This window comes from Hipposideros armiger, unplaced genomic scaffold (assembly GCF_001890085.2).
Source record: "Hipposideros armiger isolate ML-2016 unplaced genomic scaffold, ASM189008v1 scaffold_87, whole genome shotgun sequence".
NCBI lineage: Eukaryota > Metazoa > Chordata > Mammalia > Chiroptera > Hipposideridae > Hipposideros > Hipposideros armiger.
The window spans coordinates 4,321,913-4,337,909 of record NW_017731437.1 but is presented as its reverse complement, the minus strand read 5'-3'; the positions used below and the strand labels follow the sequence as shown (position 1 = coordinate 4,337,909).

Sequence of the window (15,997 nt, the reverse complement as noted above, 5' to 3'; positions counted from 1 at the left end):
TGCAAAATTTAAAACCAATGCAACATAACAAGGGATTAAGGAACCCTTAAATGTCCCAGCTGACTCCCTGGGACCAGCGACGCCATCTGTGTATAAGGGAGAAGTACGACACAGCACGCCTCCCGACAGAAGGCAACAGAGTGAAATCATGGGGAACAGAGGGACGGTCAGGAGGCATTTGTTTCTTCTCAAGACAGAGCAGTTACACTTCCTCCTGCTGTCTCGACCCATGTCATCCCCGAAGAGGCCCGTGAGTTAAAAAATAGAGAAGCGAGAGAAGCTCGTTTAGAGCAGGAAGGTGGGGCGGCTCCCAGGAACCGTCTCAGCTGCCACAGGGGACGGCATCCGGTTCGGCACGCACCCTGATCTGCAACTTCAGGTGAGCCACGCCTCCCTGAGGCTCAGTTACCCCACTTGCCAAAGGGCTTCATGTGAGTCACCCGCCAGCCCCATGGGACAGGGAAGGGTTATCAGGTGGTCCCGGGGACAGGTGAGACCCATCCACTTCAGCAGCTATCATTACCAACGCCTGCTCTCTCCGAGGCCACGATCCCAACACACATCCGGTCTCTGAACACGGCAGCGGCTGACTGGGTCTGCTTTGGGATTTGGAAATGTTGTGCCAGGTAGGCCTGCACGTCCTTGAGGGGCGCCTGAGGGGTGAAGGGGACTTTGTGCTGGCTGAAGGCCGAGGGCAGGTAGCAGTGCTCCCGCTCGCAGTCACAGACCATGACGAGCTGGTATTTCTCGTAGTGACGCTGTGTGCACAGGCTCCGGAAGAGCGCCTCCGCCTGGCAGGCCACCTCGTAGCTCAGCTGGTCTGCGTACAGCAGGCTGTAGAGCCTTTGGCTCCGGGAGCCCGGGGTCAGGCAGCGGCGCAGGAGCAGAGCCACTTCCTCGAATGTGGTTCCCGGGGTGCACAGCAGCACCTCGTCGTAGGTGGGCAGGGGCTGCTCCGAGGACTGCAGGTAGATGGCCAGGGCGGCCTGCAGCACCTCTGAGGGGCCGCAGAGGACAAGGTTGGGCTGGCCGACCTTCATGCCGTTGGGAAGCTGCCGCACCACGGGAGGCCAGGCCGTCCTGGCTAGGTGAGCCAGACAGCGGCCGAGGGCGTCCAGGTCCAGGCAGTGAGGCAGGAAGGCACTCATGCACACGATGGACTGCTCCAGGATGACTTTCAGCTTGTCCACCAGGCTGGACTCACAGTAGAGCACCAGCGGCAGTTCCTCCATCACTGTCCTCTCCTGGTACCCAGCGGCCCTGCCATCAAGCTTCCTGCAGGCCTCCGAGACATCCTGATGGGTGCAGTTACGCTTGACAAAGGACAGCATGGTGAGTGCAGCGTCACTGGGCGGCTGGCTCCTGAGCTGCGAGCTCAAGTAAACCAGCTGCTCGGCCGTGTAGTAGTTGAGGTAAAAGTGCTCAGTACGTTTCTGGGCCATAAACTCCTGCCACTGGCCCAGGAAGTCCTCCATCAGCTTGCACAGGGCCTCCAGCAGCTGGGCCACCGGCCCGCTGCCTGTGATCTGGCTCAGCAGGCCCAAGCCGAAGTCCATGCGGATGGAGACGGACATCCGTGGGGAGCAGTACACCTCGGCCGTCCAGGCCCGGAACAGCATGTTGCCAGCGGAGTGAAGGTTGATGAAGGACTGCACGAGCCTCTGCACGTTGCAGAACACCTGTTGGGAATGGAAGCCAGTGGCCGGCATCAGAGAGAGAAGGGAACAGAGACAGATGGAGAGTCTGAAGGCCCTGGGCTCAAGTATGACCCAGAGCACGGGACACTGATCCCAGAGGCCGCCCTTCCTCATTTACGTGACCTCTCCCTTATGAAGGCCAGAACTTGTCAAGATCAAGGCTCCCGAGAGGGCCGGCCAAGTGGCGCGTTGGTTAAGAATTCACTTGGGACGCCAGCTCTGAGCAGCAGGGCCCCGGTTTGGATCCCACATGAGGGCCAGTGACACTGCCCTCTACAGCTAAGATGCTGAACAACAGCTCAACTTGGAGCCGGCAGCCGGCGTGAGCGGCCAGCAGCCGCCGTCAGTGGCCGTCCAGAAGTCGGCAACTGATCTGCCTCGCCCGGGAAGAGCGCAATGATGGTGCCAACTTGGGCCAGTGAAGCAATGTCCTCCATAACTAGACTGAAGAACCAAAGGACAGCAACTTGTCTGTTCCCCTTCCCCCAATTCCCCAATAAAAATCTTTAAAAAAAAAAGGCAGCTCCCTAGCAAAATCACCCATGAACTTCACAGGAAAAACGTAACAAAATGGAGAGACTGTGACATAAACCGAGACGCCTTACCAACGTGGTTACTTTCTATTTAGGTGAAGGACGCCCACCCACAGGTTGGGGATGTAGTTTGTGATCCGTGCGGATTTACAGAGTAAGTCAGCAACTTCCACTTCTTTCTAAGAACCCCCCAGCTTGTCCCCTCTTCAGTGGAGCGGGCTCACTGACAATTCAGTCCAAGGGTCCCAAGAAGGAGCTACTAAGCAAAGGGCCCGTCATAGCACAGGCGTGTCTTTGGGTTGTGGATCGGGACGACAAACACCCTTCAGACCCACTGGGGCTCCATGCTCCAAGGATTTCAGAGCACGGCGATCCCCAGCAATCCATTGCAAACTCAGGCCCTTCTTACTTTCCTCAGGCCACTCAGCTGGGCGGCCCCGGCCGGCTCGGAGCAGAGGCTCCGCCCGCCGAGCTCCGGCACACATGCGAGCGCTCACCTCGGAGAATTTCTCCACCTCAGCGCTGTTGTGGTCCTTCTTTCCAGACATGAGCATCAATTTGTTCAAAAGCTCCTTCAGCTCCTCCAAGGAGAAGTCTCGCATGTCCTCCCCGTTCCCATGGCTCTCAGAGAGGATTAAACGTAGAACCCTGTCTGGGGAAATCTGGGGAACAGTGCACATTTAGGGGTCGTTTTTCTGCAGGGAGAAACAAACCCCTCCCCCATTTGCAGCAGCCTGTCCGCACCAGGCCAGCTGTGCCGGGTGTGGGCAGCTCACCTGGCCGTCCGCAGGAGCCTTGATCATGTAGATGCCCCTGTTGTTGATGGCAGTGGCCAGCGACAGTGACGAGAGCTCCACGGACCCGTGACTCTCCTTCACTGTTTTCAGCCACTCCAAGTTCCTGGCGGAGTCACACTGTTGGGACAGAGGGAGAGAAACAGCAATCAACTTCTCTCTTTTGTCCTCTCCCCACCTCCGCCTTCCAGGGGCAAACGCCTCGTCCCTTCTTGGGGACGTTTGTGGTCACCCCGCAGGGGAGGCCTTCCTTGTCCACTGCCCACAACACTGTGTGCTTTGGCTATCAATCTTGGGACACCTGTGACGCAGTGTTGCCGTTTTCCCGTGTCCCCATGGTAGCACGTGGAGGGCACCAGCTTCTACTTGTGGACACATGGACAGAGTGGACAGCCACAAAGACAGCTCTCTGTGCAAAGGCATCAGTCTGCTGCATTCCCAGGTGTGTGGGGGTGGGGGGAGGGGAGGGCCAGACATAACAGGGCTGGAGCCTCTGTTCTAAATGTCCTTTGGGGTCCCCCCAGTCCAACCAGAGAATTAAGGAAAAACTACAACAAAGGCTTTCTGTTTGGTCGCGTGCTTTCGGCACAGAAAATGAAGCCCATGTGCTCAGTCCACTGCTCTCTCTCTCCCAACCCCTCACGCAGGTCCAGCCGTCCTAGGGACATGTCTGCGCCTCATGCAAGTTACGGAATAGGAGTCTACTTGGACCCTGGTGAAGACCGTCCACTTAAACCGAAATGCTTCTTTATTTTCTGATAAAAAATTAATTGATCCCAATTGTGGAAAATATCAAAAAGTATACAGAATTAAGTAACAACGACCACCATTCAACACTTTAGCATATTTCCTTTCAGTCTAATTTTATTGCGTTTTCCATAGTACAACAGAAATTACTCTTACATGCAATTTTGTATCCGACTTGCTAACATACAAGGTAGAGAAAGCATTTCCACAGATGAAAAAAAACTGTTTTTTCACATCCTTTTCAACATCTGCGTGAAAACCTCCCACGTGCGTGTGTGATCATTGCCCAGTCCGTGCCCCTGGTGCTGCCAAGCAATGCTTTGTTGTACTTAATCTGCTGTGGAGCCCGAAGTGAGGCTTACCAGTTTCCTGGGCAGGTGCTGGTCGTTTTCCAGAGCCTTCCACAGTTCTTTCAGATGGTCCATGAACTCAGGGAAACCTGCACTTGTGTCCAGCTTATACAGCAGAGACGCGTAGCCCTGCACAGCATCATGGAAGCAGGCCACCCGGTCCACGTCGATGTCGTTCTCCCCCGCAGAGATGGAGGCCAGGTCCACAAAGACTTTCAGCTCGTTGATGCCTTGGGGAGAAGAGACAGGCGCGCGTGGACTACTCCACGACAACGTGAGACTCAAACCTGGGACAAGGATCCTGACGGGAGCCCTGAATGGACAGTCAGTGGATTTTGGGGGGCTTTATCCACTCTCTGCTTTCAGTAAGAATCCGGGCACCTTTTCTTCTCCTGATTATTTGAACACCATGGACCACTCACTACCTGACCTCACTGAACAGCAGTACTGTCCAGGTGCCACACGAGGCTTTCGTGAGCCTGACTCCATTTAATCCACTAATTGTCACCGTCTTATACAAAAAGAAACAGGCTCAGCTGGTAAGTACTGTAACCACAGAAAACCAGCTCAAACGGGGCTGATCCCTTTCCTAACAAGATCCAGAACCGAAGTTTAAATCTGGGACACACCACGCACAAGGGACACTTATGAGCCACAGGACCGGAACATGAGGGGAACCTGAACACTGGGACCCTTTCAGGAGTGCAGGGTCTGCTGTCCAGGAAGACCCGGTGCTGAAACCCCTTAAAGCCGAACCCCGGATCCGGGAGACAGGTTTGAGCCCTGCCTCCTCTCTCCTTGCAGGTCGTCCTCACAATAAAACTTTCTTTTCTCAAAAGCAGATGTCATGGCGTTGGCTCCTATGCCTGTCCGGCAGCGAGCGCTTGCTTGTTAGCAGTACTATGTTGACAGTTACTATAAAAAAACAGACAATCTCTAGGCTACCTACTAACCAAAGGATGAGCGTCCATGTGGACCAGGTCCCACAGCGGAGGGCAGGGAGGCTCGGCGTGAGCAGGGGACAGGGCGGGCCCTCGCCCACACCTGCGGCTGCCCAGCGCTGCCCTGCCCCCACCGGCCCTCCTCCTGCCTCCTCACCTCTCCTTCTCTCCTCTACGCATTAACTCTGCCAAAGGCACCTGAGCCACACAGCTACCAAGGCTGCCAAGCCTCCTATTGGGAAAGGAACGCAAGGCACCAGCAAGGATGTTGTAATAAAATATCCCGTGGGCTACAGCCTGCCTTGGCCTCTAGGAAAAATCAACAGGGGGAAAAGCCAGAGGGGGAGACATTTTTAAGAAAATGATCCCCAGCTGTTCACAGCAAGCATTCAGCGTTGGGGGGGCCGGCAGCCAAGGAAACAGTTTTTACACCAGAGCATGAGAAATACTGTCCTGATGTAAATGCTACCAACAGTCGAAGCACACACTACACTCGGACCTAAAGAACGCAGACAAGGGCGGCCCGATGGCTCAGCTGGTGAAAGCGCGTGCCCTTAACAGCAGGGTTGCCGGCTCGACTCCCACGTGGGATGGTGGGCTGCACCCCTGACAACTAGATCGAAAACAGCAACTGGACTTGGAGCTGAGCTGCGCCTTCCACAACTAAAACTGAAGGAGAACAACTTGACTTCGAGCTTATGGGTCCTGGGAAAACCACACTGTTCCCCAATAAAGTTTAAAAAAAAAAAAAAAGGAAGCAGACGGCATGTCCTTTCTTCACCCAGCACGCAGGCAACAGGAGCGAGGGACTGCCAGGAAACCACCCTGAGCGCCGTCTGAACACCCTCCAGACTCCCGCAACCCCAACGATGGACTGTACCTCCCAGGGCCTCCCGGACCCAGCTGATGAACCCTTTCCTCAGGGAAAGCTCCTTCAGACACTGGTACCGGGCCTCGTCGATATCCTCAAGCAGCTTCTTGGCGCAGATAAGCTGCTGGCTGATTTGGTCCAGCTTTTCATGATGAAAGTTCTTGAAGTGGTCAGTCTGCAAGACAAGGCTCTACTGTGGGCTGGCCCTGGTCCCCTGGAATCCCCGAGTCGGAGCAGCCGCGCTGACCGTCCCCTCGGTCCCGCCCCCCCAAACTACCACGACAGGCACACGAGGCTCTCGTCCCAGAACTGGAGGCTATGACTTCCGCTGCTGACCCCTCCCCCTGCAACGCCCCCCACCCTCCTGCGACCATCCCTCTGTACTGCCATCCTGCTAAGAAGCTTACACAAGAGCCCTGCCAGGTAAATTCTGCTACTTTCCTGATTCGAAGGGAAAGGAACAAGGGCCCAGAACTGAGACCCCCTCGAGAACCCACCACTGGAGGTGAAGCTCACGTGTGCATGATTCCAAATCTTGTGCTCCGTTTTAATCATCCTCATACCTGTCTATGTTTTCATATAGCTCACGGTGTCCCTTAGAAACGCTCATGAAAAAGAAATGAGAGCAAGACTTGCTTCTTAACATGCACAGAAATAACAGCGTGGACCGCTCCCGGCTAGCACAAGGAGACATGCGTGAGTGGGGCGCTGACCAAGTTCCTCGCTCTTGACAAACACCTAACTCCTAAAAGGGGCTCACGGCCCTTTCCTAAGTTCTTCATCCTCATGCCAACCCAAGAAAACACTCACCGGCCACAGAGCAGGTATGGTGTTTATAAACAGGTGAAAACCAAGCCCTTGGCGTATTTGGAAATTAAGGAAAACAGACTCATGGAGAAAGCTCCGAGAGCCCCTGTCCAGCTTGTGAAAACCAGACAGCCTGTGGCTCTGGGGAGTCCGAGCTAGAACCCCGGCCCCACCCCAGGAGTCCCTCGCGAATAACTTACAAATCTTAGTAAAGTGTGGAGAACATGGAAGTCACCGGTCAGACCCAAATTCTCTTTGACCTCCAAGATGACCTGAGCCGAGCGGACAGCCTGGTGCAGGTGGTGGTATTCCTGGATCTGCCCAACTCGCGTCCTAATCCAGTCCTTTGGGTCCCTGGAATCCAGGGCACACATGACCTGGAGGTCGGCAGTGAGGACTTCGTATTTATTCTCAAAGACTTTGAAGGTAGAGTCGACTTCCGCAAAGGTGACCTCGCCTGACTTTAGGTCCTTATACAGATTACTGAACTTGTCGAAACAAGGACAATACAGATATTCATACGCATCTTGAAGCCCAAGAATCTCCCCGTCCCCGTCATCTGCCTCCTCCTCCCACTGCCCCTCTGGCTGGCTCAGTAATCGTGCGGCTTCTGTCCAGAAGACACGGAAGATGTGACTGTCCTTTAGCAAGTCTACCGTTTTGGCCATTTCTTGGACTTTGAGGCTCAGGTTGTAATGTGTCGTCCACTTCAAGTCTGAGGGTGACAACTTCACTGTCACAACTTCTTTTAATCTTTTACTGCCAAGGTCTTCCAAATGTCTTTCCGCGATCTCTCCAAAATCCACTTTGAAATCATAAGAGAAGGCAGAAGTCAAATCCCCAGTCATGATGTCATTTTATTTTCCTTTCCCAGCATTTGCTCTCCTCACTGCTCTTAAGGAAACAAGTGGACACACTCGATGGCATTTTTTCCTCACTAAGAATCCTGACATCTCCCCCCTCCCTGGCTTGTCCATCAATTTTCACAACAAAGAAAACATCGTAACTTCTGAGTGAGGGGAACAGTTTGAAGACATGCACCTGCGTTCACTCCCTCCCTACATCCCAGCACCAAGGCCGGAACAGAGGTCGTTTTTTTTTTAAACCTGTAAACCCACATGGCAGGGAAGAGTAAAAAGGAGATCACAGCAACAGACTCGGGGACATTAAAGCTACGGGCCCACGGGGAGGAAGGGTGTAGGCCTGAGGATGTGGAGCCCTCGCCGGCCGTGGGGAGAGCCGGGAGTCCGGCACGTCTGCATCACACAATCCCCCAGAAGTACGGACGCTGGAGTTCGGGGGGTGGTGATGAACCTGCTTAAGAAGTGACCAAATAGGCTGGTTTTCACCCCACTCCATTCTACACCCGTGGCACCAGGTGGTTCTATTCTGGAGAGAGTGACATGGAGGGTCTTTGCATCCATGTCAGGAGGACTCGGGAACATGGAAGAGTTCAGGCATTGCCAGATGTGAGTCTATTAAACTGAAGGAGTACGAAAGAGGGAGGCAGACGGTCCAGGGGCAGACGGGGACGGAGGACCGCAGGGAAAGCAGGACGAGAAGATGTGCAGGTCGGATGCTCAGAACCCTCCAGCCCGCTTTCCTCTCGGCTCCCAGAAACCCAGCCTGTACCCTCCAGGCGCAGGACAGGGGTCGGAGCCGCCCCAGAGAGAAGACCTTGGCCACTCGAAGGCCACACCCCTCCCCTCAGTGTTCTTGGTCAGCTTGCCTGGCTCCTCTGTTCGTATAAAAACAAGAATTTCCAGGCATACGGGGAAAGTCTCCAACGTGAAAAGCAGATATAAAAACAGCAACAGACAAAAGCGGCTCAGAGGAAATAGGAAACTATGTGAGAAAAAGGCAAACCTCTACAGCAAAAATATCAATCATCGCAGGAAGGTAAGATACTGCGACAGGAACAAGAGAGGGTCGTCCAGAGGACAGGGTTCCTGTCAACTGAACAGATGCGAGAACTGAAATGAAAAAAATCAACGGAAAGGTTGGAAGGTCAAGCCAAGGAAAAAGAAGATATAACTGGAGTGAAGGGAGGCTGGAAAGGTTGTGTGTGTGCAGGGCAGAGTTTGGGGAAACGAACAGCTCCCCCCTCGTCCTCCATGATGGATAAACATGGGGCGCCAAAGACCTACTGACACATGGCATTTAGAGGCACGGGAGGGAATGCAAGAAGAACAAGGTGACAGGTCTAACTGTTTAAAACAAACACATTAAAAAGAAAGCCTTCCTCTCCAAGATAAAGCGCTGCTACGGCGACGCGTTATGGGAGTTTCCCTCTGACCCTCCTCCCCTTGGGGCCGCTCAATTCTGTTCATTACAATTTGTAAGAACGGCACCTTCTATCAGATGTTTCACCCCTTCACACAACTTCAGGAGGCTGTCAACATATTTTTTCTCTTTCTTTAAAAATGTTAGTTCCTCCAGTCTGTACGCCAGCACTTCCTTCATATTGTTTTTTTCCTCCTGGGGTGAAAGACTTTTTCTCTCTGGAGGAAAAAAAATAAAGTCACCCAATAGAACAAACAAGCATATCCTTTGCCACGGCAACCCATTTTTTCCATCCTCCCTTCGACTACACTCCACGTTCAGGGCTGCGTGCACGGCAGCCCCTCTACCAAGCTGTCCACGTGCTGAGCAGCATGGAATAAAAACAGAGCAAGCGCTCTCCGGCTTCGTCCGTATTTTATCTCTTTCCTGAGGATTAGAAACCATCTCCAGTCAACGTACTGTCAAGAACAGCCACCCGTCAGAGACGACACAGACCACCTCTCGACAAAATCCACACGTAATCAGACGTTTCTTAGAATCCCCAGGAGCCTCGGGTCCAGAGCACAAGCTGGTACTTACTTAATTCCCAGATGTCGAGAAACGGACTGACATGGTTCTCGACGAGCTCCAGGTGCTCCACTAAAATCTCTCCACTTCGGAGGTCGCCGGTCACCTTTGTGAACACGGAGTCAGCAGTGGCCATCAGCTTCTTGCCATCCTCGGTTATGTTGGCTAGTATTCTCTCATTGGTGCCTGGTCGGGGTAAGAACAGAGTTAAGACAGGGGGCGCCCCATTTCCTCCCCACCTCACTTCTGTCAAGCCCGAGGACTTCCTGTAACCTCCTGCCTGTCGGCCCCCAGCTGGCAGTCAGGACAAGCAGAGTCACCGTTTTCAGGTGAGCTTCTCGTCCCTGCGCCTGCGAACCCCCAGGAGGGTTAGGTCTTCCTCAAATCCACTTCCCAGGGACGCCTTCCTTCATGAAAAGAGCTCCTGTGAACGACGCCATCAGCCAGGAGACCCATTTCCCAGGCGTTTAAAACCTGTGCCCCCTTCGGTGTTCTCCACCACATACAGTCTCTGTTAAACTGCCCCCATCGTGAGAACCCTGCAGCAGAAGAATAAACTGTGTCACCTAGCAGGGACCCGATGACTTTAGGGGGCACTTTCAGAGCATCTGGAAACAGGCACATCCACGTCGTAATTTTATCCTCAGCACTTCTCGGCTATCTAGCAAAATTTTGAATGTGAATTTTAGGATCAATTTAGAGGGCAGAATTTTCAAATAACTTAGTTTAACCAGCAGAAGATTGCTCTCCAAGTAACAGTAGGGTCGTGCGATATTAGGAGACCAAAATTACCTGGTGTCGTTAAAAATAAATATAGCACCTTTATTCACAATCGCCCAAATCTTGGAAGCATCCAAGGTGCCCTTCAGTAGGTAAATGGATACACAAATTGTGGTCCATTCAGCGGAATATTATTTGGTGACCAAAAAAAAAAAAAAAAGACGTGAGCTATTGAAAAGCAACTTAAATACATATTGCTAAGTGAGAGAGGTCAGTCTGAAAAGGCTACATACTGTAATGATTCCAAATATATGATCTTCTAGAAAAAGTGAAACTATAGGGGAGGGCGGAGGGGAGGCTGAACGGGTGGCGCACAGCGTAATCAGGGCCAAGAAATTCCTGTGGACGTACAATACTGTCACCGGCGACACCCATCCTTACACAATTGTCCAAACTCCCAGGACACACAACACCAAGCGTAAAACCTTCACGGAAACCCTGGCCTTCGGTCACTGATACTGCTGGTTCACCAGTTATCATAAATGCACCAAGCAAGACAGTAACAGGAAATAGTGTGCACTGGGAGCTAAATATGGAAGCTCTGGGCTGGCCGAGTGGTTCACTGGCTAAGAGTTGGCTTGGGACGCCAGCTCTGGGCAGCAGGGCCGCTGGTTCGGATCCCACATGAGGGCCAGTGACACTGTGCCTTCTACAGCTAAGATGGTGAACAACAGCTCGACCTGGAGCTGGGCTGCCATGAGTCGCCAGCAACGGCATAGGCTGCAGTGGGGCTATAGTGGGGCTGCAGTGGGCTGCTGTGAGCCGCCGTGAGCAGCCGTCCAATGGCCTGTGAGCGATCTGCCTCACCCAGAAGAGCGCAATGATAATACCAACATGGGCCAGTGAAGCGACGTCCTCCACAACTAGACTGAAGAACCAAAGGACAGCAACTTGTCTGTTCCCCTCCCGCAATTCCCCAATAAAATCTTTAAAAACAATAAATAAATAAATAAATAAATAAATAAATTAAGGAACTCTGTACTTTCTGCTCAGTTTCTCTATAAGCCTAAAACTGCTCTAAAAAAATAAGGTCTATTAATTAAAATATAAAAAAACAAATATCTTTTTCAAGGGAGTAGCTCTTAAAACATACAGAAAAGCCCCACATCAGTGATCTGGCCTTCCCCCTACAACAGCTGTGCCACGTATGTGGCTTTTGTTTTTGCGGGGGGCGGGGGGGGGGCTGTTGTAGTCATCGGATGAAACTGAGGCTCAGGATTAACTAACCTGGGATTTTTAGATCCAAATTCAGTGCTTTTCCACTAAGTCTGAATCTAACGACTTACACACAAACTTGAACATCATGCTTTTGAGGGCAACATGCATCTCCCGTCTTTGATCACAAAACACGTGGGGCACGGTCAGTAGTGCCAGAATGGGCAGAGCTCGGTGTTGTGTTGGGGTCCACAACACTGGACCGGGTGGACATGTCCCCCGGTCTCAGAACAAGAGCAGGGACGCCGTGGGTTTGGATCTGAGTACTTCACGTCCTGGAGACCATGGGTAAGTCCCAACCCACCCTCCACTTCATTTTGCTCATCGGAAAACCAGGGACCTTCAGGACAGCTCCCAGGACACATCAGCACAGCAGCTAGCGCACAGCAGGCAGTCAAGGAACAGTGGCTTCCAGTGTTTGTTCTCACTCACATCCAAGATACCCTGAACCTTGATGGGTCCCTCCACCCACTCCATGCCCCTGGTCAGACATCAGCCCACCCTGAGTATGAGGTCAAATATTCTGCCCCCAGCAGGGTCAGGACACCCAGTGGCCACCCCAGAAACATACCATACAATTGGAACAGATGCTTGATGTCTGGACATGTGAGCAGGTGCTTTAAAACCTCACCCAGACCATCCACAGCTTCCCCACTGTGTGTGGGCCAGGACTTGGTGATCACAGCAGACACAAGTGTGCCGAACCGCTGCAAGTCATGGTAAGGCAGTCCCTCGAGGATGCTGGTCTGAGACTATAAGAAAACGAGTAAAGAGAAGGAAATTTAGAATGAGGATGAGGATGATGACGATGATGGGTTTGTTTTTAAATAACAGAAATAAATTACCCGGGTCGGCCGAGTGGCGCGATGGTTAAGAGCTGGCTTGGGACGCCAGAGGGCCCCGGTTCGGATCCCACATATGAGGGCCAGTGACACTGCCCTCTACAGCTAAGATGCTGAACAACAGCTCAACCTGGAGCTGGGCTGCCGTGAGTCGCCGGCGACGGCGTAGGCTGCAGCCCCTGTGGCAGTAGGTTGCCATGGGCAAAAGGACAGCAACTTGTTTGTTCCCCTTCCCCCAATTCCCCAGGACTGTTCCCATCCCCCAATTCCTCAATAAAAATCTTAAAAATCAAAAAGAAGTAAAGTACCCAACAGCATTCCAGAAATCTTTTTTTTTTTTAAGATTTTACTGGGGAATTAGGTAAGGGGAACAGCGCTGGAAATCAGGGGAAGGGGAACAGACAAGTTACTGTTTTGTTCTTCAGTCTAGTTGTGGAGGACATCGCTTCACTGGCCCATGTTGGTATGATCATTGCGCTCTTCCCAGGCGAGGCAGATCAGTCACCGGCCTCTGGACGGCCGCTCATGGCGGCTCTTGGCAGCTCACACTGGCTGCTGGCCGCTCACACTGGCTGCTGGCCACACACGGTACATATGGCAGCCCACTGCAGCCCCACTGCAGCCTACGCCGTCACCAGTAACTCACGGCAGCCCAGCTCCAGGTTGAGCTGTTGTTCACCATCTTAGCTGTGGAGGGCGCAGCGTCACTGGCCCTCACGTGGGATCTGAGTCGGGGCCCTGCTGTTCAGAGCTGGCGTTCCAAGCTAGCTCTTAACCAACACGCCACTTGGCTGGCCCCATAAATCTTTTGTGACTACTTCCACAAAGCCTCAGAAAAAGCAAAAGAGTAAAATACTTAACTTTCCTTAGGGTATTTTGTTTCCCTGTGAAATGTCTCCCTGAGTGACGAGGACCAGAGATGTGGGGACATTCACGCACTAACACAGAGACACAGCCCACAAGTCACACCCCTTCCTTCTGGCTCTCTGCCAGTTTCTACATTTTTCCTGGACTTTCATACCATGAGAAACACCGAACATAATGAATAAACCAATAATAGACGATGTACAGTAATACCTCGGTTTGCGAGCATTATTCGTTCCAGAAACAAACTACTCGTATTGCAAGACATCACTCGTTAACCAAGTTAAAATGTATTGTTAGGTTGGTGCAAAAGTAATAGCAGTTTTTGCAAAAATCGCTATTACTGTTGCACCAACCTAATAGAAATGTTTGCTCATCTTGCGGAACACTAGCAAACCAAGTTACTCGCAGTCCAAGGCACAGTCAACTGTACTTTGTATTCCTAAACTGTAACTCTTTCCAAGGCTGCCTACAAGCAACACTTACATTTTCACTTTATGCTTCCTCATCAAGAAACAAAATGTGTTCCTTCTTTAGGGTCAAAGTTTTTATATGTAGGGTTAGTTTAAAATAGATACTTTCTGACATTTGAAAGGACAAAAGAAAGCCTTACCCAGCACCATATAAAAAGGATTATACACCATGACCAAGTGGGATTTATGCCAGGAATGCAAGGTTGCTTTAACATAAAAATCAGTTTATGTAACACATCACAGCATTAGGGGAATAAAACCACACCATCATCGCAATAGACACAGAAAAAGCATTTGACAAAACCCAACACAGTTTCATGATTAAAAAACAAAATAAACAAACAAAAAACCCACTCAGAAGGGAGCTTTCCCACCTGATAAAGGGCATCCATGAAAAGCCCACAGCTAACGTCACACTCAATGGGGAAGAACTGACGTCTTTCCCCCAAAGATCGGGAACAAGACAAGGCTGTCCCTTCTCTCCACGTCAATTCAACGTTATCTGGAGGTTCTCTACTCAGGGCAATTAGGCAAGAAAAGAAATAAAAGGCACCTGGATTGGAAAGGAAGACGCTAAATTGTCTCTATTCACAGATGACATGACCTCATGTATACAAAACCCTAAGGAACGAACACGGGGGGGGAGAGAGAGAGAGAGAGAGAGAGAGAGAGAGAGAGAGAGAAGGCAGCTGTTCCAAAGAGGCAGCGTTGGGAAGAATGGCCTCCCAGTTTGCAAAAGAAAACCCAAAGTGAATTGATAGAATCTTTGCAACTTCAGACGCTTTCCTTCCATAAATGCTTTGTCAGCCTTCGGTGTCTGTGATCGCTTAGCTGCTAAGCAGCATTAGCAGGTGATACAACAAGCCAGTCACAACATAAATGACAGGGACCTTGAGCAGCAGCCTGAGAGACCACTCGACTTAAGGTCACATGTGAGTGGCTGTGGTGTGCGGCCCGGGGCAGCCGAGCAGCACCCGGAAGCTGAGTCGGCTGTGGGTACCGAATTCCTGTACCGCTCCTGCAGGCCAGGAGGCGGTCGCCCAGGGCCCATTCCTGGAGTTGGAGCCCCAACTCAGAACCAGTGGGCATTTGATAGCCTTTCGCTGAGGACGGCAGGAGGCGGCTATGAACCCGGAAGCATTTCCCAGGTGGGAGAGGCAGCTCACCTGGCATGCTGAGCTGACAGCTTCAATGGCACAGTTCTCAAAGCATCTGGACACGCTGTTGTCTGGGTCGGTGTGTTCCCAGTTAATGTTGCAGAAGGCAGAGATCTGGGAACGGGGCTTCTCCTGCAAGAACGCAAGACAGGGGTGCAAGATCTTTAGGGTGCTGCGCCTGGACTCTATGGGAAGAAAACACCCTAGTTGTTTCCCACTGGCTTATCAGCTCCCCATTATTTTAACCTTCTCCCCGCCCCAACACTAAGCATGTTCTCACCGTCCCCGCCCCAAACATTAGACAGACAAGATGACAACTCAGTCTCTATCCGCACTTCGCATAAAAGCACCTGGCACACCAGTTTGCAAAAACAGCTAAGTTTTGAAAACTTAGGAATTTTTTCTTGCTTCTGTTTTCCTACAAAGATCCATTTGACAGTTATACATGAAATTCTCATGTCATGCTGAAAAATAAACCCTAATTTCCCTAGGGTCACAGTTTTCATTAATATAAAATGAAGGGCAGTTCTGTGGTTTCCCCATTTGTCATGGGTTTAACAAGGCCCTGTGACCAACAGGCCACTTGGACCTACTGCATATGGGAGGGCTTTAACTGGCAAGAGGCTAGGGTCCCCGGGTGACAAGACCCAAGACCCTGTCCCCTTCTTCTCTGGAATACCATCCGGGCTCAAACAATGAAGGCTGGATCAGAAGCAGAAATTGGCACAGTCATATTTACCCCATGCCCTGCACGCAGTAGGGCTGTCCATTCAAGCACACCCTTCGTATCTATTGGTTGTTACTAATGGTCTGGTTTGGCCAGCATGCTTTTGTACCCTGAAAGGAACATTCCCAACTTTGGTACCTGTTTCAGCCTCCCTTCCAGGTCCCCCAGCAGGGACTCCTTCCAGCCGAGCTCCATGGGGAAGTTTATTGCCAAAAGCTGCCTCCAGACCTGCAAAACCCACATGTGAGTGACAGCCACCATGACAACTAAATGCCACAACGTGATTCTATGAAAAAAGGACTATTATGCTGATGTAAAAGAGTGCTGGACTGACTGCGAGGACCTGAGT

The 15,997-nt window shown here is 51.7% G+C and overlaps 1 protein-coding gene across 1 annotated transcript in view; it reads right to left on the bottom strand.

Annotated features, from left to right (window-relative positions):
• The window catches only part of RNF213 (ring finger protein 213), a 97,912-nt gene that overhangs the window by 42,975 nt on the left and 38,940 nt on the right, over positions 1-15,997 (bottom strand). Inside the window, exons 17-27 of the mRNA XM_019644249.1 lie at positions 15,787-15,876; positions 14,931-15,053; positions 12,157-12,337; positions 9,603-9,776; positions 9,092-9,241; positions 6,941-7,545; positions 5,943-6,108; positions 4,134-4,351; positions 3,007-3,144; positions 2,728-2,892; positions 524-1,679 (exon numbers count right to left, since the gene is read on the bottom strand). Of these exons, the coding sequence (XP_019499794.1) occupies positions 524-1,679; positions 2,728-2,892; positions 3,007-3,144; positions 4,134-4,351; positions 5,943-6,108; positions 6,941-7,545; positions 9,092-9,241; positions 9,603-9,776; positions 12,157-12,337; positions 14,931-15,053; positions 15,787-15,876 (3,166 nt within the window). The remainder of the gene's footprint in view (positions 1-523; positions 1,680-2,727; positions 2,893-3,006; positions 3,145-4,133; positions 4,352-5,942; positions 6,109-6,940; positions 7,546-9,091; positions 9,242-9,602; positions 9,777-12,156; positions 12,338-14,930; positions 15,054-15,786; positions 15,877-15,997) is intronic.